General features: G+C 51.1%; 2 protein-coding genes across 5 annotated transcripts in view; both read right to left on the bottom strand.

Annotated features, from left to right (window-relative positions):
- CFAP77 (cilia and flagella associated protein 77) overlaps window positions 1-5,033 on the bottom strand; it is a 68,827-nt gene extending 63,794 nt beyond the window's left edge. Inside the window, exon 1 of the mRNA XM_044440173.1 lies at window positions 4,795-5,033. Within this exon, the coding sequence (XP_044296108.1) occupies window positions 4,795-4,965 (171 nt within the window). The 5' untranslated portion in view covers window positions 4,966-5,033. The remainder of the gene's footprint in view (window positions 1-4,794) is intronic.
- Window positions 5,034-7,009: 1,976 nt separating this feature from the next.
- On the bottom strand, window positions 7,010-21,162 carry TTF1 (transcription termination factor 1). 4 transcript variants are annotated; one of them, XM_044440041.1, is made up of 12 exons: window positions 21,002-21,162; window positions 19,341-19,436; window positions 17,531-18,714; window positions 16,549-16,736; window positions 15,959-16,144; window positions 14,688-14,766; window positions 13,914-14,044; window positions 12,603-12,825; window positions 11,652-11,741; window positions 10,860-10,925; window positions 10,270-10,355; window positions 7,010-10,026 (listed from the first exon to the last, which is right to left on the bottom strand). In XM_044440041.1, the coding sequence occupies exons 3-12, from the start codon at window positions 18,709-18,711 to the stop codon at window positions 9,845-9,847; spliced, it is 2,412 nt and encodes an 803-aa protein (XP_044295976.1). In that variant the 5' UTR covers window positions 18,712-18,714; window positions 19,341-19,436; window positions 21,002-21,162; the 3' UTR covers window positions 7,010-9,844. The 4 variants fall into 4 exon arrangements, with proteins under 4 accessions (XP_044295976.1, XP_044295979.1, XP_044295977.1 ...); XM_044440044.1 differs by lacking the exon at window positions 21,002-21,162 and adding an exon at window positions 19,883-19,934; XM_044440042.1 differs by lacking the exon at window positions 21,002-21,162 and adding an exon at window positions 19,842-19,926.
- Window positions 21,163-24,867: the final 3,705 nt, after the last annotated feature.

The following is a 24,867-nucleotide window of genomic DNA, read 5'->3' on the forward strand; positions in this document are numbered from 1 at the left end:
GCTGCCCCAGGAAGTGGGGATGGCCTCCAACCCATATGACTTTAGAAGGGCAGATACGAGGGAGGGGGCTCCCCGTGGCTACTAGCCTTGCTGGCCACGTGCTCCTTCCTTCACCAGTGGCCGAGGCAGGAGGAGGCCTCGCACCCATCCTGCCTGGGGGATCCCGTGGGCAGCTGGTTTGCCACCAGGTGTACAGAGTGCTGGACCAGAAGACCTTGGGCCCTGATCCAGCTGGCTGCTCTTACCGTCTTATGACAGAACAAAATATGGGGTAGATAAGTGAGAAAGCATTGTAAACTTTTCAGTGATTTTAAACATATATATTTCAGACTTGGGTTGTTTTGTTTTGTTGGAACGATGTGGAAATATCAACATTGCCAGAAATTTAAATCTCTTGGTAAGTCATGTTATAAAGTAGATCTCCTTATTCTGTGAGCATTGAAGATTTGGGTGACTTTGGAGGAAGCTTAAAGAAGCTATAAAATGGGATTCCTTTGAATACAGTGCGGGAGGAATTTATTGCTGAGTTACAATCTTTGAGCAGAAGACCCCAGAGAGAGAAATGTGGTTGATAAGGAGGACTGAGTTATCAAGGGGTCTAGGAGCTTGAATAATTTTGAGAAGAGAGGAGGCAAATAGATTTTCTTGATGCACCTGAGGCTGCTAGCATGGTAGAAACTCTCAATTAGGGTTAACAAACTGGTGCCTTCCAGATGTTTGGGCTGTGGCTCCCATCATCCCAGGCTGTGCCACCAAGAATAATTGAGTGCGGGAGTTGTACAACTAGAGTTGTTGGAGAAATCCGCAACAGGTTCAAACGGGTTTGGATTTCTATAAATCCGGCCTGCAGATTCTGCAGCTGAACCGACTGACTGCCCTTGTCTACTGCCGTTTTTGCCCATCCAACTGGAAGGGCAGGGAAGGAGGCCCAAGGGGACACAGGTTAGCTGGGATCCTGCCCAGTCCAGTTCCGCCCCCCCCCCCAGGCTGATTTACCAACCTTGGAAAGGGGCTCTGATTAGCAACTCCAAGATGGAGAATTCCCCCAACCTCAGATCCAGGAATCTGAAATAGCCCATGGCTGCTAAAACATTAATTAAAATATATTAAAAACTCAGAGGCATATAACCATATTCCAAATGAACTTGCCTGAGGGGGGTGTTATATAGGCACCCCAAGTGCAATTCACAGCACATGACTGACATAGAAATCAAGCTCGCTTTTCTTCAATTCTTGTCCTCACAATGCTCCCCAATTTTAGTCTTTACTAGGCATGTTTTTTCTTTTTCTTTTCAACAACTGCTCTCCAACACGGAGTCTAAAATATCCCCAGAATCTACGGAATTTGCCATCTGTTTCTTGATGTCCCCAAATGGAAGTAACAGTTTAATGGGATGAAATGCCCCCATGACTTTGGCCAAAGAAAATTGGTTGCAGAAGCAGAATATAAACTCTGTGCACCAGTTAGATGGCATTTCATCAGAAAAACATTTAGCTCACCAGAGAAGGCTCTGCTCTCTGGCTAGAAAAATGTCTCAAGACCAAAAGGGTTAGAATTCTTAGCAATAAAAACCAATCTATCTAAAGATTCACTTTGACAGTTCAAAATACTTTTCTTGCATATTCAGTTTAAAACATTATGATACCAGAGAGATATCATCTTATTTTGGGAAGGGCTTTTTTAACACCCTCAAGAACACTAGAAAATGGCTTGGCGTAGTAGCTGCCCTTACAAACATGTTTGCACGTATTCATAAAAGATACTCAGCATTAATACAAAGACAGCTTATTCGCACAAAGTTCTTTTCTTTTCTTGAGGAAAAGCAAGAGTGCAACCAGTCTTTTTAGTCGATGTGAGTGTCTTTTGGTGCCAGGGCTAAATTCAGTTATACAGAAGCTCTGGAAGGCTGAATTCCAGTGGTGGGTGGAGCTACTGGCAAAATGGGTGGGGCCAAAGAGAACTGGGCGGGGCCAAAGAGAACTGGGCAGGGCATCTTCAGCTTAACATTCTTCTTGCTTGGCCTTTAGAATGCAGGGGGAAGCATGCCACCAAAGGATAAATGGCCTTGAGAAACGGGATGCGGCCAGGAAAAGTTGGGCCGGCTGCCCCCGCGGGGGAAGCCCTGATGGCAAGGAGGCGGCCCCACGAGGGCCATGTTTGGCCCACCAAGCCTGCCTTTCCTAGCCCTGCCTCAGATCACGTCCTCCAAAACCATTCAGCACATTAGTGGAAGTTTTCTAAAACCACCCTGTACAATTTCTCCATTTTATGGTCATTCAACATTAAGGATCTAAGTGGCAATTTAATTCCTTTTAAAATTCACCCAAAGCTATTTACTGATGTAGGACTTTGGGACTACTATGTAATAAAATTATAATGCAGCCAGAGAAGGATGTTGGGGAGAGACTGCCCTCTGGAGGAGAAGTGCAGTGCTGCAAAAGCGTTCGTAGCAGCAGCACCCCCAGTAAGAGAAGCCGTACTGGGAGAGGCACGGAAAACCATCCTCACGATCGCTTGGCAGTTGTCATTCGTAGCTCCTGGTTTTGGGGGGCCTTCAGGCAAGGACCCTTCCGTGGAACCCCTCACACTGAAAGTCCACCTTCTCTTCTCCATGGTTCCCCGTTGGTTTTCCTCCTCATCCTCTTTCCCATCATGGCCACCACGTCCCTGTAAGTGCCAAGGGGCAAGCTGGCCTGGCAGCATCTTCTCCCCCGCCCCACTGAAGGGCCAGAGAGAAAGGTAAGCCGAGAAGAGGGTCATACAGGCAAAAAAGGGGAGCGACACGTTTTGTCAGCGAACTGAAATGGTCGCACCTCTTGCAAACTTGTTTGAATACAGTTAGGAGCAAACCCAAGTCACATTTCCCCAAAACTTTTTCCTAAAGTTTTTGCAAGTTGAACTCATGTGGTACTGAGCAGGCAACACAGGAATTTTTCCTGAAGGAATAAAGCACGGGGTTGCGGTCATGCCCTACAAACTTTGCAGTGGAGTTTTATTTGTGGGTCGGTTTGCTTGTTTCGGTTTTGTTCCTTTAATATGATGGAGACTTTTCAAGTCGGAGCATTGGTTCCTTTGAGTCTAAAGAGTTTAGAAAAAGCAGGAGGAAGAGATATCCAGAGGGCAAGGCTACAGGCCTTTGGCAGGAGGAGAAGTCACCTAAGGCCAGCGCCTGCAAAATTATTACAGAATCATGTCCTGCCCCCTTGTGTTCATCTGGACCCCTGCAGGCCATCACTTCCCTAAAATGCCGCATTCTGGGGTGCGGAAGCTCAGTTCTACAGGAAAATTGCTAACCTACTGGGAATTTCAGAAGACCACACAACCTTCCCTCGCAAATATCGGTAGAGTGTGACCCCCAGCTCTCGCGCCTTCGGCCCCCATTCTTGACATCCCTGTCCTCAGGGCAGATGACCAGCAGCTGGGCCACCCTCTTGCCACCCAGCCTGGCCTTCTGGGATGCAGCCCCGGAGGCCCCTTGGAGCTGGGAGGCTCTGCACCTCTGCTCCTGCAACCACCAACCTGACTTTTGACTGCAGGAGCTCCTCGAGAGCCGCTGGAGAGCAGATGCAGAAGGAAACTTTTTGCCCCCAGCCGAAGCATTTCAGGGCAGGGGGAGACTGGAGAAGCATCAGGAGAGATTGTGCCCCACCAGTCCCCTCCCCTCCCCACCCACAGTAATCCCCCTCCCTTTAACCCTCTTACAACCAGCCACTACAAAACTCTGTCCCTACCTGCAGACTTACAGTCTGTAAATTCATGACATACAAGGAAAAACAGAGGAGGAGAGAAGAGGAAAAACACCCTTAAAGGGTCTCTTTAAGAAAACCAGGTGAGTTAAACAACTAATTTCTCTGCCCTTTGCCCCATGCAACCATGCTTCTGCATTCCTGATATTTATATTTATATACCACCCCACAGGCGCTCTAGGTAGTTTACAAATTTTTAAAAAATCGTACTATTCATAAAATACTTATATTCAGTAAATAATAAGACTAAAACTATACAACAGGCAACAATCATAGGGCAACAAACTGCAGTAGCTATAACAATTTAACTGTCAAAACAGTAAATAATATTTAAAACTGACTCAGCAGATAATAAAATGCAATAGACCTAACTGTTAAAATAATTAGAAAATAAAAAGGTTTTCACCTGGCACCAAAAAGATGGCAGGGAAGGCACCAGACCACACCTCTCTGGGGAGCCGATTCCAGAGATGGGGTGCCACTGCTCCTGGTCGCCACCCCCCCACTCCTTTGGGAACGATTCCCTGAGAAGGACCTTGGCAGACAATCTTAAGGGTCGGGCAGAAATGCACGGGACAAGGCCTTTCCGGTAGCAGATACGTTAGAACAGGTGTGCCAGCCCTGATTAAAAACAAACGTCTAGCAGCGTCGTAACTACAGGAATAAAGTTTGCTTCCATTGCCCGGGTGCCAAATGCATTTACTTGGAATAAACACTGTTTTGTTGCAGAAAAGCACAATGCATATTTAATATAATAAAAGCAAAGGCACAGCGAGCGCCTGCAGACATGCCTGTTGGCGAGCTGCCCCCAGCGTGATGTGAGCACTGCCCTGTCAGACTGGGAATCGGGAGATCCGGGTCCAAGTGTCAGCTCAGCCAGGAAACTCTTTGGGTCAGCCCCTGACTCAGCCTGGCCTACCTGGCAGGGCTGTTGAGAGGGTCAAATGGAGGCTGCTAGAAGCTCTCTGCAGCGACCCGTTTTGTCCTGAGCAGCTGTGGCTTGGGGGGCCCTGGAGGCTGCCTCCCCCATCCGGCGGGCTCGCTTACCTTCGCAATGAGATGGTTCTGGAGCATGCTTTCCCGGGCCACCCCCAGCCGCTCGTTCTCGCAGCCCGGGTGCAGCTCCGCCAGGGTCATGGGCCGGCGAGGCGGGGGGCAGATCTGGCTGACGCTGCGCCTCCGGAGCAGGTGCTCCTTGGTGAAGGGCTTCTTGGCCATGGCGCGGCCACGTGTCCCCGGCCCTCTTCTCAGGAACGGAGAGATGCTCCCTCGGTCCGGGGCCTCAGGCCTGTGCCATTCCGGGGCTCAGGGGGCGGCGGCCGAGCGGGCCCCCACCGCGAAGGCGTCCAGGCCTGTGGGACCCTCGGGAGAAGCCGCTGCCCGGGCCCCAGGCACTCGAGGGGCCGCCGTGCCCCCCTGCCGTGGCTTGTCGAGATGCCTCTCTCTCGCCCGGAGACCTGCTGGCTGGCTGGCTGGCTGGCTGGCTGGCGATGGCGAGCCCGTTGCCGTGGCGACACTGGACGCTAACCGTGTCCAGGAAGCGCTGCCTGAGGCGGGGGCACCGGGTTGCCAGCCAACCGCAAACCGAGGGGACCGGCCGGCGCGGCGCAGCCTTGTTCCCCAGTCCCGAACAGGCTTCGTCTTTTGCTTTTTAGAATTATCTGGGTTTTAGCCCAGCTCTGGATCCAGCCCAACCGAAGTCCTTCCTGGAGCAGGGCTCTTGAAACGGTGCACCTGAGCCAGCAGCCACCCCATGGATTTCAGCATATCTCCTCTATTTCCGGAGGCAGTGGGATAATGCTAATTTTTTAAAATATATCTATATGAGAGAGAGAGAGAGAGAGAGAGAGCGCGCGCGCACGCGCGCACACAAAAATGGGAGTCAGTCATTTTTACAGTCATTTTGTGTGATCCACACGCTTGTCCCAAGAAGCACCCTAAAAGTTTTAAGTTAATGCGATAGTCCAAGCACCTCACTTGTGTGTGATGAGACTTGCCAAAAGTTCATTTTAGGAATTCGGGGCTTCAATTTGTACTATCCTGTAAGCAAATTTGTGTAAATTTGTGATGAGGAACCAAACATCCTAATTCTGGTGGCCACAAATGCTTCCTCTTGGAACTGTTTTCTGTGGTGCACAGGCAGGCAACGGGCAAACTTACTGGATGCTGCTGAACTCCTCATACCCATTATCCCCAGTCAGGGATGATGTAATTTGTGGCCCACTAGCTTTGTTTACAAGAGCCTCAAAGGCTCCACCAGGCAGAGCTGGGTGAGAAAAACATTTAAAAGGATCTGTTTTGAGTACCTACCCAACCTTCTGCACACACAGCTCTTTTGGGAGTAGTCACCGCGCAACGTTTTGCGTAAGGGGGACACCCTGTGTGTCTCACGAGAGGGCCAGCCTCCTGCCTAAGCAGTGTATCAGCAGCTCACACCCTGCTCCTCCCAATTCACAACCCTCGTGTCACCTTTCTCATGACAGCGACCACATACCAGATAGGCATCTCCCTGGAGCCATCTAGTGCTTCCTTCACCTGTCATGTCCAGCCTGCATAATGCAAGTTTATACATAAAGCCGGGGTTTTTCACCCGGGCGGGCATCCTATCTGCTTACACGGAACCACATTTGCCATTTTAAGACCAGTGTGCAGGGTTGGTCCCAGCTGCTTGAGGTTCCCTGGGTGAGACTCTCCGCAGCCCCTCTTGGTGCATCTGCCTTCACCAGCTCCTGATCCTTTCCTATCGTTCTTCCACCTGTCCGCTCTCCACCATTACCTGGGCTGCCGGGAAAAGTGGGAACACAAGCAGGGAGTGCAGGAAGTGATGGTTCCCAGGTACTCCACTCACCAGGCCACTGTTCCCCCATAGCTGGTGCTGGCCTTGTTCAATCCCTCCTTTATCAACAGAATCTTTTTGAGCTCCTTGCAATTCTCAGAGTCGTCCTTCATCCCTGCAGAAGTCTGACCAGCCCACTTGGAGAGCACTTTCGAGATTAAGCCAGGAACCACTTAAGGGCAAACTTTTCCTCCTCTGTATGCACTCGTGTGCCGGCGCGCACACACCCACGCAGAGCCCCCAATCTTCTGGCTGATCAATGCGGCCAGAGTTCCAAGATCCCAAAGTATCTTCAGTGTCTGAATGTCAAGCCCACCAAGATCTTGGTGGGTGAAGAGAGTAAACTGTGGTTCAGTCTCTACCGCTGAAGGAAGCGAGAGCCACAAACAGGTGCAAGGAGGACTTGAGTAAAGGAAGGGCAGGGCAGAGGTTTTGGAAACAATATTTTACTTAAAAATATACATAAAACATGGCTTTTATATTAGTTCTTCACATATATTTGAAAATAGCTTTCCATTCTTTGCAGAAATCTTTTTAAAAAATGAACTTTAAAAGATAACACTCTTTGATTGCTTGGACCAGAGCAAGTAGAAACTGACAGGCTGGGCTCAGATGGGAAGAAATGCTCCGCTGGCAGGCCTGGCTGGGCGATTCTGGGCGCCCTTGGGCTTCCTGCCAAAATATGCACACTATTGTACCCTTTAACTGGCTCAGAGCAGACCAACCCCCCCCCCCCACTTCACACCCTCAAGATGTTATGGACTTCAACATCCATCCCCCAAAATCAATGCCAGTCAACATGGCTGTCAGGAATGTTGCCCATTACGATCCCAAAACATCTGGAGGGCAGCAGTTTGTGGAGAGCAAGAGCAGATCCATTCAATTCAATGGAACTTCCCCCAGGCATGACTCATTAGCCCCGCTGATTCCTGGAGGCCTGCTCCAAGCATGGACCCAAGCCATGGCGAGAGAGCGCCTTTCCCCTCTATTCACTGGGCAGAGACACACGGGCAGCAGAGCCTCTTGGAACCATCCATGGCTGGAACGCCAGAGGGGCAACGCTCTTCCCTGCCGTCCAAGTGAACCGGCCGCTGGAGTGGCCAACACAGCTCTCAGCTGCAGTGGGCCTCTTTCCTCGAGCACTTGTGCCAAGCAGGAATCGCAGCTACGCTTTAACGATCAACTCAGGGGCTGCTGGGGAGCTGTTCAAGGTAGCCCGGAAAAGCACTCAGAGCTTGAACCAAAGTGCTTCTTGAAACACACACCATCCGAGTCAGGAGGACGAACCGGCTCTCCGTTGCACATCGTGGCACCCGTAGAAGCACGAGAGAGAGGCGGACCTTTAAGCAATCCGTTCACATGCTCTCTCCCCCTCACACGCACACACAGAAATATTTCTAGCATGCTGGCTCTTTCGCTCTTCCCTGGAGATGGACTCTCTCTCTCTGAACTGGAGCAGGCAAGCTGGTACAGTCCTGAGCAACCACTGGGGCTGATGGGAGTTGTGGTGAAAAAAGCCAGAGGGCAACAGGTTGCCCACCTGAAAGCATGCCTCGTGTTGCATCAGCGAAACCTCCATCTTGCCCAGGGCGGGAGCTGCATTACCCAAGAAGGGAGCAAAACGTTCCAGTTTGTACCTGGACAACCCCCGTTTAAGGATTGTTGGGTACAGTGAGTGATGCACGGCAGAGGGACTGTAGAACCTACTGCCAGAAGCACAGGCAAAAGGGAGGAGCTGAATATATCTAAGTAGCAAGTGATATGGCCAAGACTCAATGTAGATATATTGTATTTCCACCTCTGCTTGGAGCAAGTTAGAAAAGCAGCATTCCTTGTCTAATACCTGCTTGGATGATCATAAAACCATCTTCCCCAAACTGGTACTTTCCAAGCACAAGACCGATTGCTTCATAGTCTCCTGTGGGCTCCTCAGAGGATCCCTGGGGAGGGAGGCATGGGGGGCGGGACCCAAGAGAAGACCAAGTCACAACTGGCATAGGTTCTGCCAGGCTTTGCTTGGCAGGAAAAAAGCAAATCAAACATCTAAGGCAGCCAAGACCGGGACAGAATCAGACAAAGCTGGTTGAACGCTGCACCTGGCAAAATCCACATGAGCGAGTCAAGTCATGATTCATTTCTGGCATGGATTCCTACGGGGCTGATGTGAACTCTTGAATGCTCCACCCTGCTGGAGACAAGAGAAATTGTAGCCCCAAACATCTGAAGGGCAGAAGGGATCAGGAAGGCTGCTCACCCGAATGAACAACCCAGGGTAGACCGCAACCAACAGAGCATGCAAAATACCAATCATTCCCACCTTATGCTAATTTATATCCCTGCCAAAAAGCAGGGGGCAGCAAAAACCATAATGAGAGAAGAACACCAATTCCTACTTGGCCCTGAAGTTTTAACCCTGTCGGAAAGGAGTGGGTTTCTCTTGCCTACGTCTCCCCCCTTGGCTGGAAGAAAAGCAAGCCAGGTCTGGCCCAGAACATTTTGTCTGTGCTTCAGCTCCAAGACAGAGCTGCTGAAAAAGTAAACGTGATTTTGAAAAAAAAAATGTGTCCAGAGTAGCTTCAGGGCACCCGATGGCGTCAAGACCAGCTTGCCTGAGCCACAAAAAGGGTCAAAAGGCTTCCAAATGGGTGTTTCAAATGTCACAGTTTTTTTTAAAGAGGGGCAGCGTGCCCACGGTGGCCCACCCTGGCTCCAGCCCGTGGGGTCATGGAGAGTCCAAGAGGCCAGGCAGAAACTTCCTTGGAGAGATGGAGGCGGGATGCAAAATCCACAACCCCCTCAGCACTGGGCGTCCAGGCCGCTCCTCTTTCCCGCTATTCACAACAGCTCTGCTATCACGTCTGCAAAAGGCATCTCGGCGAGCCACGATTGCTCATTCTGTTTCTGTCGTGACAGAAACTTACACAGAGCCGCATCTTGGTGCAGGCATGGGGGGGGGTGCCTCTAGGAAGACCCATCCCAATGCTGGGGCGGTCCCTCCAAAAACAGCACCCATCATCCATGAGCGGTTGCTACCACCTTCCGTTGCAAATTTTCCACCAGCAGATGGTCAGCAACCAACCTGCCCCTTCAAGACAAGGTACATTCCAAGAAGCAGGAGTCCAATATCCCCGGAGAGAAAGCTCCGGCTCGTTCTCCTTTGATGTCAAACACCTGTTTTCTTCTTCAAGTCAATAGTAGGAATCGAAACTCAAGGGGCTCTGCGGGATCCCAGTCAGCAATTTCAGCGGAACCTCTGTTCGCCTACTCGTCGTCTTCTTCAGAGAGCAGAATGTCTTCATCATTATACCTCTGGAAGATGTCGCTGAACTGGAAGGCCGTTTTGAATGTTTCCTCTTGCCTACTCGATGTCTGATTTTCTCCCCTCTTTTCATAGACCTCCTTTAGCTTTGGCAGTGTCTCTTTGTAAAGGTAATCAATAATTTCTTGAAGAGGGGAGGGGAGGGAGGGAGAGAGCATTGAGTGAGTTTGGGTGCAGAAGGGCAGGTGGAACAAGAGAACCAACCTTGCGCACGGCTTCCAGTCCATCCTACGGGGCAGGGAGCAAACCACCCACCAGCAGGCCCAGAAAGACGTGAGCCCTGCTTCCTTCGATCTGACCGGGTGTTTATTAAGGGCCCGCTTTGCAGCAAGCTTTCAAGGCAAGGGGAGAGGCCCGATGGACTCACCTGGGAAGTCCTTTTTCTTCCAAGAAGGGACGTACTGAACTTTCATTTTGTAAAATCTGCTTTGGATGTAGGATGGTGGGACGTTTCTGGGGGTGTGCAAGGGACAGAAAAGGAACATCAGGAAAACCAGTGGTGGCAACAGCATTTGCAGAAGGAGAAGGAACTAGTTCTGTGCATCTGAAGCTGGGCAGCCCTGGCTGCTACTCTGTGGCCTGCAGAACTACACGTGGCGTCGGCAGCTTAAATTCCATTAAGGCAGCGATAGGGACACGTGGCCTGCCTGTGATCGCGCCAACCCCCTGGCGTGGCCTGCTGCCCCACTAAGGAAATTCATGGCAGGCAGGTAAACCCTCACGCATTTGCCGCAGCAGAATGCTAGCAAATACTGGCCGCTGCACCGTTCTGTCAGTTTGCCACGGAAAAACAGGAAGTAATCAAAATGTTTTCCAATGGTGGCAGTGGAGGGAGAATGACCTCCCACTTGTCCCATCCTGCACTGAGGAGAATGAGGCCACTCAATTCCAGAGGAGCAAGCAGAATGGGGTGAAACATTATCTGGTCCCTCCCATGGACCGACTGCAGCTTTTTACCCAATCACGTCGGAGAGTTCCTCCCAATTGATTTCGCTGGAGTCCTCAGCTTTCAGCTCATACAACCTGAAACAAGGAAGTAATTCAGTCATTCACTTCACACAGCAGAAACCTGGAGGCAGTTAAAGCTGCCCACGCCAACAAGAGACACCTGGTGTGTCCAACCAACACCCCTTGGCTGGCTACTTCAGGTTATTTGCAAACACTGTGGCCTCAAACACAAATAGCCAATTCCTTTTCTTGCACGTTCAGTTTTAATTATCAGTTCTTTAGGGGAATTGCTTCCTGTTCAGTGTGGCTTGGTGAGAAGTGGCAACTGTGAACACGCACACGCACTACAGGGTGGATAGGAAGTAGGTCTCCAGATGTTTGGGCTTTTAACACCAGGGCCAATGGTCATACACACTGGGAGGTGAAGTCTAACACACCCAGAGACCTGCTGGCTGCTCACCCCTCCAGCTTGGGACCCACATGCCATCTGCTCTTGCAATCCGGGCCCCTGTGCTCGAAGGTCTCCCAGTGGCACAGGGGTGACAGTCAGTTCCAGACCCTGACTGCAGAAGCCCTTGCCAGAGACTGCCTGGGAATCAGAGCTGCTCTCCTTCAGGCATCAGACTGCAAAGCATGCTTCTATTTAACCAGGCATTTTAGCAGATTTAAGTTGATCAGCACCACTGTGGCCTGCGTTGAATTTTTATCTGAGTCTTGGTTCCTGGTGCTTGTTATACTGCTTTTAAGCTGCCACCCAGCCTGAGAGGCGAGATATAAACACTCTCAGAATATGTCCAGTACCTTTCAATGAGGTTGATCTTGAAATGCAGATTTTCATATCCCTGACTCTTTGTTCGCCCTCGGGACATCCTCTGGGTCACAATAGAAAGCCTTAAAACAGAGGGAGAAGTGAATAAAGCATCTCTTGAGAACTGGCTGGAGAGCACTGGGCCATCGGGCTGTATAAACACGTGGAAAATAAGTTAAAAAATAAGCAAGCAAAAGCCGGTAGTTCAGTTCTCGCCCCTCCTGTTTTCAGCCCTGCCCACCATGGGCTCAATTTAGCCTGTGGATTGGGTGGGATCCAGATCCAGTGCCCACTGAAAGAGGTCCACAGAGAATGGCTCCAGGGTGAACGGAGCTCTCGACTGAGCCTGCCAGAGAAGGCTGGAGGGTGGATGCTGGACCCCAGCACTCACCAAGGAAGGAGGCAAGGGCCGTCCAAGGACAACTGTGCAGAGCTTATCAACCGAAACCTTTTGAGACTGGCCTGCCTGCAGCTGGGACGAAGACCTGGCGAGATCCCCGAGGAAGGTGGGCTGCCTGGGAGCAGGTGCTGGAGATCACCCTATAGCTGACGGGGCGGGGGGGGGGGGGATAAAGCACAAGGTGCTTGGTGTGGCTCGTTGTCTCCCCCTCCTGGCAAGGAGCTGCTGAGGCCTTTTGCCCAACCACGACGCAGAGCTGGACTGGCTTTGCGGGTCTTCCTGTCGCAACTCTGCATGCTCTTGGGAATGGGGTTCCAGTTCTGCCTTGCTGCTTTACCTTTAGGTTTTGACTTGGCCTTGGGACCTTCCCTTCCGGAATGAATTCCTTCTACCTAACAGATCCAGTGCCCAGGCCAGGGCAGACTGCTGGGAGAAGGGGGCGGGCCAGTTCCCTGGCAGGGATGTGTGGAAACTGGCTCCCTTCCCTCGCAAGTCCCCATTCAAAGGCTTAGAAAGGAGAAGCGGATCAAAAGGCGCTCCTTACCACCGCTGCTTGCATTGCCTCCAATTCCTGGTTTGCACCTTGGCCTCGATTTGACTCCACGGGATGCCCTTGTAAAGATCTTCGCGTGTCACCGTGAGCGCCTGCTCAGAGACCACCTTCTCTCTGGCAGAATTCGACCTTTTCACTTTAGACCGCAGGGCTTCTTCGACAGCACGAACCAGACTGTTGGTCTCTTCTCGACTCCATGGGCCACAATTGGTTTCTGAACTCGCACAGGAAGAAAGAGAGTACGCGGGTTGGTGGCGACCAGGGGACAACTGCTGGCCAATTTCGGAAGCATCATGACATTTACTGGGAAGTGCAGGGAAGGACTGTGGCTTGCAATGGAGCTCCCATTCTGTGTGCAGAGAGCCCCGGGGTGTAGTAGCTAAGAGAATGGGACTGAGACCCCGGTGATCTGGGTTCTAGACCAACTGGGTGGCTCTGGGCCAGTTGCAGACTCTCAGCCCTACCCACCTCACAGGGCCGTTGCTGTAGGAACAAGACTGAGAGCAGGAGGAAGAGAAGGATGTAAGCTGCTTTGAGTTTGTTGTAAGAAAAAAGCGGGAAATAAATCTAATAAATAGGTGATATTCACACAGTTGCTTCTGGTTTAGCAAATCCAGAATACTCATTTTCCACCAGGTGGCTTACTATGCTACCCAGTTTTGCAGGGATTTGTGGGTACTGAGCTCTTCCTCCAGGCCAAGCAGGCTGGGAACTTGCAATCCAAGTGCCGAACCAAGCTTTAGCACAAGCCCAGCTCATTACATAAACTTACTGCACAATCCTAGACATGTCTAAGTGAAAGCCCCATTTAGTTCAAAGGAGCTTATTCCCAAGGAGGCAAGCATAGGATTTGGGCAAATTTCAGCTGAGACTAATTAACATTAAGAGGTTAGGCTGTGGGTTTTATGGGAGGTGTGAGTTTTGAGCAGGGTTGCAAATACCATGTGATTCTGCAGGAGTACAGAAAGTCAGCAGAATGTGAAGCAAAGCCAAGGAGTCAATGCCCCAAGAACTTGCACTTTCAACGAGAGCACCTTGTCCTTATGATGAAACAGAGCCGTACAGAAGTTCAGGCACTAGCCAAGGGCTTCAGCTGTCTGCACAGCCTTGCTTCGCTCTCAAATTCATTATGGGTAGAAGTAAGTGAGCATCATCGGTGCAAACATTCAAAATAAACATCATGCAAACCTTTCCAGCTTGTATAATTCAGCTCTTCCTTATACACAATTTAAGATCTGTTTAGAGCCCTGCTTTTTCGGGGGGTGGGGGGAGAGCGCACATGCATGAAAGGAAGTTACATACCATCCTTGATCAGAGAAAATTTCCATGCGACCGAATGGCTGCTTCGAGTCATTAGCTGGGAAATCTTTTTCCAGTTGTTGCCATGAATGGCTTGGTAGGCCTTCAGCTTCTTCTTCTCTTCCTCAGTATATCTAGAAAAAGCTGCCTGTTTTTACTTTGCTAAGCGCTTCTCTCTTGATTAAAAAAGTACCTACCATCAGAGGTATCTGCTTGAACAACAGACATCCAAGGAGTAAACTGCCAAATGTTCTACCCCATCCCCGTTTTATAACCCTGGCCTGCAGAAGGGGCAGAGTTCATATTTTCCATCTTATGCCAATGCTGCTTGCTAAAATTCTGTTTTTATTTATTATATTTACATGCTGTTATTTTCCTTACTGGACCACTGTGCTGATTCGTCCACAGTGATATTTACTAGGGCAAACGTGAAGGACACTTTCAGCCAGGGGGCCAAATTCCACTTTAGAACAGTCCTTGGGGACTGTGTTCTGGTGTGAGTAGGGCAAAAAATACCAGTTTAAAGCTTTTGCTGCCAATATTTAAGCATTTCGGCCTTTTAGAATGGAGGAAAATTTGCACAAAAGCCGGGAAACCACCAAATAACTAGTGCCTGGTGGGCAAGGGCGGGGGAAGCAGAAGGGGCTGAACGGGTTTGGGACCGCAGGGGGCCAGATTTAGCTCCTGAGCCTGACCTTCTGCAGCCCTGCACTGAAGCCACATGGAATAACCCCACCATGCAACTGTGCAGAGAAAGAATCCGGTTGTTTTACTCACTTTCCACTGTAATTCTGAGGGTCAAACATCTTCCTTGCCCGATAGTAGACATGCCTCCAGGGCCGTGGGATTCCTTCAGCTGCGGGGAAAAGGAACAATGCACGTGTTGAAGCTCCAATACTGGGGAACGGTACAACACCTGAATCCCCTGCACTAGGTTCTCAGTCCTACAGAAATTTTAACCTGATATTCAGAAATGCTGCCAGTTCTGCAGGTGTTTGAAATTAGGGTCTAAGTCCAAACGAAGCTACTGCTTACCATAAGATGTATATTTTCAGTTTGTGCCGTGTATTATATATTTCAAGTGTTTTTAGCCCACTTTTCTTCCACGGACACACCATTTGTCTCTCCCGCCTCATGGTTCACTCTGCCAACATGTGTGCACATGCACAGCATTGTGAGCTATGTCCCCAAGGCAGAGCATTCCTACATGCATTCCTTGAGCATAGAGTGGTGCTGCCTTTCTCTTATCAATCTGCTGAACACACGAGCTGGCCCGGAGGACAAAGCAGCTCAGGAGGACAAAGATGGCGCGACGAGCACACATGGGTTTAGGGGCTGTGCTTCAGTTGTTGCCCTCGAAGGTTCTGTGCAGTTCTGAGATATGCCAAATGGCACACTGAAGTTTGGGTTGGACAATGTTGCATATGATCCAGCCCTCCCCTGGCCACCTTCATTCTTCCTTGGAGCCTTTTTCTGCCCATCATTTCAAAGTGCCTGGAGGTTTTGCTACACTAGGTAAGAGGACTGGGTGCAAAGCACTGACGAGAGTAGTCAATTTACCCATCACTCTGAGAAACTTGGGTTCAGGGGAAGGGAAAACTCACCTCACCTCCTCCCTCCCCTTGGGCTAACCAGTTCTAGAAATCTGAAGGCCTCGATCCCACTTCAGCTAAAATAAAAAAAATGGAGCTTGCTCCAGCTACTGGGATGTAGTTTCCAAAAGCCCAAGAGGAAGCCACTGAATAACTACATGCAGCATGTTTTCAGGACTACAGGCGACACTGCATAAAAAGGACGGGGGCTTTGCAGGCCTTTTCCTCTAGAAACAGGAGGGGTCTGCTGGTCTGTTTCTATGTGACACCACCAAGGGATTTTACAGTTTGGCAAGATAGGCTGCAGTCCCTTAAATGTCCCATAGTGTACATCTCTGTGACAGAAAACTTGAAGCAAAGTGGCCGGGGGTGGGGCGGGGGGGGGGGGCTACACGCTTGCACAAACACATTAAAAGGGAAAACCCTTTGGCAAGATCTCCATTAGTCAATACCCACCAATCTTGACCCCAAACAAGCGTTCGCTTTTCAATTTGTTGATGGCTGCTTTTTCCTCAGGAAACCGGTAAGAGAACAAGAGTTTCTCGGCGCTCTCTATTCCACTTTCTTCCAGGAAGTTCTCAATGTTTCTTTTCAGCAAGTCATTCTCTTTCTGGGAAAATGGGCCAAACTTCACTGCAATGCCTAGAACATGAGGAGGCAGGAAAGGCCAGGCAAAAGGTCAAAATACAGGCTGTTCGGAAAGATCCTCCCTCTTCACCCTCCACCGAGCCACTGTGCCACACCTGGCTCCAGGCTCTGGAATCCCACTTTTGGGCCACCGCTGGCACCGTTGCTCCTCACCTGGCTGCTTTGCCTGCCCCACCCCCCGCCCTTGTCCGGAGCAGGATCTGGACCTTGAACCAAAGGAAGCGCTTTGGGAGAGAGGGCTCAACCCCACAGCTGGCTGGGCGCGCCGGCAGCCTCAAGGCTTTCCAGCCACCTCAGCACGGGCAGCCCCGTGCCCCAAATTCTCCCACCCCTGGCCAGGCCCCATCCTCCTCCCCGCAGCCACCCTCAGCTCTGCTGCGGCTAAGGACCACGCGCACCTTGTTCCTTAAATTTCCTAAACCTGGCTAGGTCTCGGCACGCCAGCTGCCTGACCGTTTCAAAGGCAAGGCTTCGCACGTGAGGAATGAACTCTTCCAGCTCCTGGGCAGCCGCTTCAAGATCCTGATGATCCAGAGAACCTGCTTCTGAAGCTTCTTCCTCATCAGGATGCAGGGGGCTTGGCGACCTGCGGGGAGACCAACATGTCTGACATGCCGAGCAGGAGCAAAATGTGCTCTCTTTCCATTTAAAAAAATCCCTTTCGGTTGCTTCGCCTGGAAATTAGGGAGGGGAAGAACAGGCTGCTGCTCTAGCTGGACTATCTGTCCTTCTCTCCAATTGCCCTCAGCCCCGCCAGTGGGGACAGGCAGGGTTCTCTGGCACCTTCCTTGGTTCTGTGCCATGGCAAGTCCTCCCAGACAGTTCGGGGGGGGGAGCCCCTTGCTCCCCATAGTGACACAGCCTGCCCCTTTGAGCAGGATCTCCTGATAATGGCACAGCACTTTCAGGAGACTGCACGTGGCTGAGAGGAGGGGCCAAGAAAGCCCGCTTCTGTCCACACAGCCGATCCGCAGCCAAAGGGGAGAGCCAGAGTTTGTGTCCTGGTCCCAGCGACTGGATCCAATCTGAGCTTAACCACCCAGGTCTGCCCCATCCTATCCAAGTGATTTTATTCTTCCGTTTACATTTTTCCTTTCGTCCTACGAGGAGAGCAAGGCAGATTACACACTCCTTTTCTTCATTCTGTTTGCACAACCGCCCTGTGAACGAGCTTCGGTGCAGACGCCGTGACTGGTCCAAAGTCACACAGAGAGCGTCATGGCCAAGCGGGGATCCGAAACCGGGTCTCCCATGTCCCAGTCCCACATCGGCTCTGAATTTGGCCACGCTGGCTTTGAAAGGCCTGTCGTGAGGCTTCAAACTCTTGACAGCGTGCTTTCCTCGTGCCTGCCAATACTCCTTGGTGAGGGAAAAACTTACCCGTCAGCACCTTCTGAGGTGGCCGCCTGAAGCAGAGAATCCTGCTCTTGTTTCAACATCAAGTCATTGCTGGCACCGTCCAAACCATTGACCTGGGAAGCTTTTTTATGCTTCCGCCGCCGCTGCTTCTTCACTTCAGTGTCTGACACCCCATGTTTCTCCTCCTGAGAAAGATCAGACAGCTGCACTGTCGAGGAGGAGATAAGGGACGCAGAGACGTCCACCTGCATGCCCACTGTATCACTAGGGTCTTTCCGAGTCTTCTTGGAATTTTTTCGGCCATTTCTATCCCCCCAAAATTTGCCACTGGCCTCAGCCTGCTCTGGTAACCATATTTCTGCAGACTTCTTTTTCTTTCTCTTCTTTTTTAATGCACTTTCATAAATGCAACCGATGTTTTCCAAGCTGTCCTCTTTCGGTGGATTGCTGGCCTGTTCTGGCATCTCAGTGACATAAAGCTGATCTCCATCACCTTGTTTGCTATGATTATGTTTCTTCTTCTTTGTCTTCTTCTTCTTCTGTAGGGAAATATCTGTTCCAGTCCCACTGTTCAGCTCACTCTCCTCCCCAACTGAAGATGGGACAAATTGGGAGTCAGATCTCTCCCTGCTTGCTTTCTTCTTCTTCTTCTTGGATTTCTTTGCATGAATCTGACCATCTTCTACATCCTGATTTTCAGCAGGCCCACCGCTTTCCCCTCCATCGAGCATCTTCTTCCTCTTCCTCTTTAAAGGTGTGCTTTCATAAATACAGTCCATGTTCCTCAAGTTGTCCTCTTTTGGTGAATTGCTGGCCTGTTCTGGCATCTCAGCGACATAAAGCTTATCTCCAACATCTTCCTCACTATGCTTATGTTTCTTCTTCTTCTTCTTCTTGTGCAGGGAAACATCCACGCCAGTCTCGATGTCCAGCTCACTCTGCTCCACAACTGAACATGGAACCAACTGGGAATCAAATCCCTCTCTGCATTCTTTCTTCCTCTTCTTGGATTTCTTTACACAAACCTTACTATTTTCTACATCCTCATTTCCAGCAGTCTCAGAAGGAAATGAGGAATGATCAAAAAGCACTGGAGAAAGAAAGGGAGTGGGCATGGCCTCACTCCTCTCACGTCCACCTAACTTCTTTTTCTTCTTTGGTACAAAGTCACTGGCAGACAATGAGTTGGCCATATTGGGCATTTCCTTAAAAAGGAGAAAAGACAGTAGTTAAACTTCACACCAGTAAACTTAGCATTAAAACAGCTTTTTATTTAGCAGCAGTTTGCAAGCATTTTAACTGGGACCCCAGAATGGAAAAGGATGAAGCAGCCAGGTAAAGGTCACCATGGGCACCTCCACCTGCTGGTTTTATAAAAGCCAGGACTGAGCTGCTTCCATGCTCAAAGCAGGCTTTTGTGCAGGACAGAAAACCAGTTGCCACTCTTCCCATGACTTTAGATAGGCTTTCAGAAACGGGTGGTCAGATGGTTTGAACTTCAACTCCCAGAAGCACCTGCCAGCATCACCAATGGGCAGGACTGCTGGGAGATGAAGGCTAAAACATTTTCGCACCTCAGCTTTAAAGCACCATAAAGGCACAATCCTATTGCTCCTCCTGGTCTCATACCCTGTATTTTCCACTGGGGGAGTTGTTAATCTAAGTGGAGCATCTTCGAACAGGGAAGAAGGCTGGAGCAGCTGCAGGGTAACTCATTTCCTGACTTCTCCAGTCTACTCCCCCACCCCCTCCCCGTGAATTAGTCCTTTTGCCCCCTCAGATAATCTGTGGGCCAGCAATGCAGACCTTATCAAGCCTGATAATTACTCACTGTTTACTTCAGCCTAGGGCTAGGCAGAGAGCACTGGGGAGCCCCTCACTCTCTTGGCCTTGGGTGACTTCTGTGTTGCTGAAAGATGAGCCTGAGCTGAGGAGGAGAATTGAGTCATTTTGAGTTCGTGGTAAAAAAAAAAAAAAAAAAAAAAGGCAGGAAATAAATCTAATAAATAAGCAAACCGTGGGGAGCTGCAATCCGAAGCATCTAGAAGGAATCTAGGTGCGAGCCGCCCCGAGGCTTTGTTGCGACGGGGGCGGCATAGAAATGTTTTAAATAAAAATAAGCCTGGGCAGGGAAAGCCTCCATGCATGCGAGGCCCTCTGAGCCAGCGGGCTGCCCAGCTGACCCCAGCAAGCAACCGCCCCTCACCCCCGCAGCTCCAGGTACTTATAACAAGAAACGGCTAATGATCGCTGATATATTTATCACCGTTTGCCGTCTGCCCAGAAAACACCGGCCGTAAAGGACCCGGACAATGCAGCCGGCGAGTAATACCGAGGAATGCATGCTTCGTTCAGCCGCCCCGCCGCGCTCACCCGCCGCAGCGACGCTCGCACGCCCCACACACTCCGAGCGCGCCAGCACTTCCGCTTCTGTACGTCATTTCCTCTCCTCAGCGGGGGGGGGAGCACGGTGAGAGAGAGGCTAGAGCGGCCAATGGGCTCGCCCCTTGCTTCCGGCTTGGGGCTTGTGGGGGTTATTAAAACAGAGGGCGGGGCCGCCGTGTTGTGGGTGTTGCTGTTTTTCCAGTACAAACGCGGGCGGCTTAGGGTCGTCCCGGGTACCTTGCACGAGGACAGCGGTGGCACGTAATAACAAACTCAGACGCCGTGCGGCTATGCTTTCCTATTTATGTATGTCATTCATTTCTATGCCACCCCTTAGTCGAGGCTCTTATCCTTTTTCCCATTGCAAGGAATCCGAGGCCGCTTCCACGGTCCGCCTCCCTCCCTCCTCTTGATCCTCACAACTGCCCTGTGAGGTAGGCTAGGCTAAGCGTCGAAGAGTCTGCGTGGCTGAGTGAGTGAGAACTTGAATCCTATTAACCTTTATCTATCTGGTAAATTAACACAAGAGCACATGCATGCCCTTCTTTCCTCTTAGAAGGCACCCAAGGCAGGCGCCCCTTATTTTGAGAACCACAGCCCCGTGAGGTAGGTGAGGCTGAGAGTCAGAGACGCTCTGTGGGAAGTAGAAAAGTACTGTGACTAACAGGCTAGAACAGTTAAGGCTATAAATCACTTAGTGGTTAATAATTGTGAGAAGTAGAAAAGTACTGTGATTAACGGACTAGAACAGTTAAGGCTATAAATCACTTAGTGGTGAATAATGAAACTAGTGCTAACACAAACAAACAGACTACAAGATGCACTCGGTAGGCACGACATTAAACTTTTGAGCTTAGAACCCAAAGTATAGCTGCGTAATTAGCTAATGCATATTAATAGTACCTCCTAGTATGACTCAGGGGGTTATTGACATGAGCATGGGACGAATGAACACGAGGGGAAGAACATATTAAGGAGTAATGTGAAGGAGCCGGGCGCGGAAAGTGTGAACTCCGAACACCCCAGGCAATGGGAGAAGGGAGGCAGGGGCTTTGCGCGAGAAGCAGGGAATAAAAGACTGGGGAAACCGCTCCTCCGGCGCACTACCTTCGGGGTGAGTGCCCGGCCCGGCCCGGCCGAGTTAAACCGTTGCCGCTTGGTGCTCTGCGTCGCGTCTCTTAGGGGCCACTCCGTTCCCCACAGCGCCAAGTCACCCGGGGAACTCGGCGGCTAAGTAGCGAGTCCCTCCCGGCGCACGGCAGGCCCACAGAGCGGGGCGAGGCAGCCGGAGCTACCCGCGCTCGGGCCGGGGCCGGGGCGCTGCCAGCCCCGCCGTGGAAGCCACGGGCGCCGTGCTAGCCGTGCGGTCTCTATGCTCGGAGCCAGGGCGGGGGCGGCGCGTGCGCGCGCTCGGGGAAGGGGCGTGGCCCGCCGGGCCGGAAGCGCCTTCCGTGCGCGGCAACCGAAGGGGCCGGGCCTGGCGGGAGGCGGCGGCGGCGGCGGCGGGCGGCGGCCGAGTCAGCGAGCGAGCCAGCCCATGGCAGCGGCTTGGCCCCGGGGGTTGCCGCTCGGAGGAGGAGGAGGTGAGGGACGGTGGCCAGCCCTGCCGGGGCGTCCGGGGCCGCTCACATGCTCCGCGCGCGTCCGCTCCTCCCCTGCGTGCCCGCGCCCGCCGGCCCGGCCCGGCCACAGCCGAGGGGGTGCGCGGCCTCGCTCCCCTCCCCTCCCCACGCGCGCGCACAGCGGGGTCTCGCCCCTCCCCCTCCGCAGGGAGCTTCCCCGAGTGGTCGTGCCTCTCTTCCCCCGCCAAGCCGAATCCTCGCATGGCGGAGTTGGAAGAGCCCGGCGCCCTGCCCAGTGCAGGGCTCCCAGTCACGCCGCCCCCGGGGAGCAGTGCCCCGTGGGGAGCGCCCCGTTCGGTCGTCATGGCTTCTGGCAAGCAGCGCAGGGTGGCCTTGCCTTGCACCCTCATGGGCCCTGTGCGGAGTGGCCGCCGGCCCCCCCCCCCCGTTCTCTCCCATCTTGAGAGCGCAGCGGGGGTTGTGTTGCTAGTGCATTGGTGTGTGGGGGCCCCTCGCCGTTATCTCCAGTTTTAGATGGGAGAGAACGGCAAAGGATGCCCCTCTGGGTTGGGTGATTCTTCCGGGTGGCTAGAAGAAATGTGGCAGATTTATCCGTATTGCCCATTGCAAACGCTTTGGTGGTTGCGTGGTTAAGATTGTCTGCTTTCACTGCTACTCTCAAATTCGCTTCCTGGTTAGGGGTTCAATTTGAGGACTTTAACTTGGCTTGAAGTTGTGGCTTTATAACACAGTAAATCAATGTCAAGCATAACCTGTGTGCCAGACCACAAACTCAGGGTTTCATAGAAGAGTAGTTAGATGGGGCCATGAAGGCCATTGGGTCCAACTCCTTGCTGTTGCAGGACACCCACTTATACCATCCCTCTCAGATTTCAATCAAGCCAAAACCGTTAATTGGTGCAGAGTACCTCAAAAACACTCTTCATTCAGAAAATACTAACTTGAAGACCAATACTGTAACATTCATGTTTAGGTAACATAACTGCTCCAAGAAACTCATAAAAAAGCAAGGAACAAATAAACCAATGTAAATGATGTACCATAAGAATGCTGTGTCATTAACAGAGGAATTTAAATAGTAATTCTCTCCTTATATTGCCCCCAGGCAGCCTTTAATTGACTTCTTAACCTATTCTGGGATGACAAAGTTCCTATCAATCCAGCTCATTGACCTTTTCATCTTTATCAGAAAGGGAGAGAGAGAGGAAGGACAAATAAAACAGAGAACCAGAATGTGGTACAGTGTGTAGACTTCTTTCTAAAAATGCTTCTGAAGCCATTTTTCTATTGGTCAGAGATGGTATTTTATCATCTTCAGATAATGTTATAGTTGAAGCATATGGGCAGGTATCTTATTTCACCCTGCATAGCCCATAGTCTTCCTAGGTCACAATTTACCAGTGCTACTTTCATTCTTCTCCAGCTGCATAAGCACCCGCCTATCAGCATCTTCTAAAGCAGCCCAAGTCGTGCTGGGCCCTGCTGCTTTGGCATCATGAAGGGTTGTCATCCTTAACATTGACCTAGATATCAAAGCTAGACCTTGGCTCCTTCCGAGATTGATCAGCATTTCTAAGCAGCTTGCAGAGAGCTTCCCATAGCTGCTGCCTCCCTTGGCTGCTCTAGAGCTTTCAGATTTAAGCAGGCCAACACATACCTTGTTTGTATACTGGTTAAAATGCCTTTTCCAAGTTTGTGTTCATCTCTTGAAGTCTGTGAGTGATTTCCTGTGACCATCTAGATCATTCTCATGCCCATGAGGAGCAGCTCATAGGTTTTGGACTCGCTTACTCTCCAGCCAGCTGTTACTTGCGGCCATCACCAGCCTAGAGTCCCCGCTCTGCATATGAGAGGAACAGGAGAACAGAATAGGGTCATGTTACACGGACACCGTGCAAGCGTCTTCTGTCGAGGACACACAAGCGCGCATTCATTTCCCAGTACCAACCTTTTCTTAGCTGGTGTCCTGTGCCTATTTGGACTACGGCTCCTTTCAGCCTCATCATGAGCCATTTTGACTGGGCCCGCCAGGGTCGTGCAGGGCAAGGCCGATGCACAGAGGGGGCAGGCTTTCTGGATGGTTCATCCTTCTAGACAAGCAGGAGTCAGAGGCTTGGGCCTATTGTAGGCTCCTCTGCCGGGCAGTCAAAGCTGCCTCCGCGTCTCTTGCATGTCCAGCAGGGCTGGCCTCTTAGCTGGGGTGGGGACATTGCCTGAGCAGCCTGCTGGGGGCTCTTCAAGCATTGGTGCCGGCTTCCCAAGGAAAAGGCTGTGGAGTCTTGGAGGAGGGAGCCACGGCTTTCCCATGGGGAGGACCACAGCACAGGTGTGCAATTAGCAGGCCAGAGTGCAAGGCAGCAGTAGCTGCTGCACTGACTCCCCAGGAGGTAATCCTGATTTCAAATTCCATGGCTTGACTGCACAGAGGAGGGCAGAAGTACACTCTCGGCGGTGGGGTTGTTCAGGAGCCGCTCTCGGCCAGGGTGCCCGCGAACCTTTTGAACGTCTCTGAGAAAAAAGGTGAAGGCATTTGGCAGGCAGGTGCATCCTTTATCCTTTCTTTAGAAGTGGCAGGTGTTTGGTCTTTGCTTGATTGCCTTCCCCCTCCAATACATCGGTTGTCACACATGTGTAAAAATACTTCGCAAAATAAATTTTAAACATTGGTTAACTAGCTGTTCAGCAGCTAGAAAATGTCAGCCAAAACAAAACAAAAACACCATAGTTTCGTCCTCCTTTCAGCTGGCCACAAAAATAACAAAATGCCTGGGATGTTTTCTTCTCCCCCACATTCTCCGCAGTTCCTGGAGAACAAAGGGGAGGAGGGTGGAGACTTGCTATTGAGATTTGTTAAAAGTCCTTCAGGCCCATCTTTCTTCTTTCACTTTCATTTTAATTAATGCTGGTCTGTAACATGAGTCAGGAAGTGGCTGTGCAGCGCTGGCCTTGAACAGTTAAATACGGAATTTGTGGTTGCAATGAGCATAAAAAGGCTTTACTCAAGCACAGACGTCATTCTCCGTAGTGCTCCTCCAGTGTGGCGACAGATGAAGATTCCCGTGGTGTTGTGACTTAACGGGCTGGACCCCTGGTTGTGGGAAAAAGTGACACCCTTTTTCTGTGGCCAAGGTAGGAATGTCTTTTGTGCACAGCTAAGTAGAGATTCCTACCCTGGAATCTAAATTATGTTATTTGCTTCTTTCCTTTGGCATCAGGGATTTGTATCCTGACAAGTTCTTTTCCTTCAGCTGGTGAGCTTTTCTCCTGGGGACATGGCCTTTGCCTGGGATTCTTAATTCCCTGTTTTTCCATCTACCTGAAACTCCTTTTGGGAGACTCCCTGTATGCTTGAGGGACTTAAACTGAAAGGATGCTGCAAACATGGTCAAC

This window comes from Varanus komodoensis, unplaced genomic scaffold (genome assembly GCF_004798865.1).
Source record: "Varanus komodoensis strain SLA01 unplaced genomic scaffold, ASM479886v1 scaffold36, whole genome shotgun sequence".
NCBI lineage: Eukaryota > Metazoa > Chordata > Lepidosauria > Squamata > Varanidae > Varanus > Varanus komodoensis.

What these genes read in the sequence shown, in the direction of transcription:
- TTF1 (XM_044440041.1), bottom strand. Translation starts at nt 18,711, where the DNA reads ATGCCCAATATGGCCAACTCATTGTCTGCCAGTGACTTTGTACCAAAG. An exon ending in CTTGTTTGGGGTCAAGATTG is followed by an intron (nt 14,767 to 15,958) that starts GTGGGTATTGAC and finishes TTTTCCCCGCAG; the next exon opens with CTGAAGGAATCCCACGGCCC. An exon ending in CCTCAGAATTACAGTGGAAA is followed by an intron (nt 14,045 to 14,687) that starts GTGAGTAAAACA and finishes AGCTTTTTCTAG; the next exon opens with ATATACTGAGGAAGAGAAGA.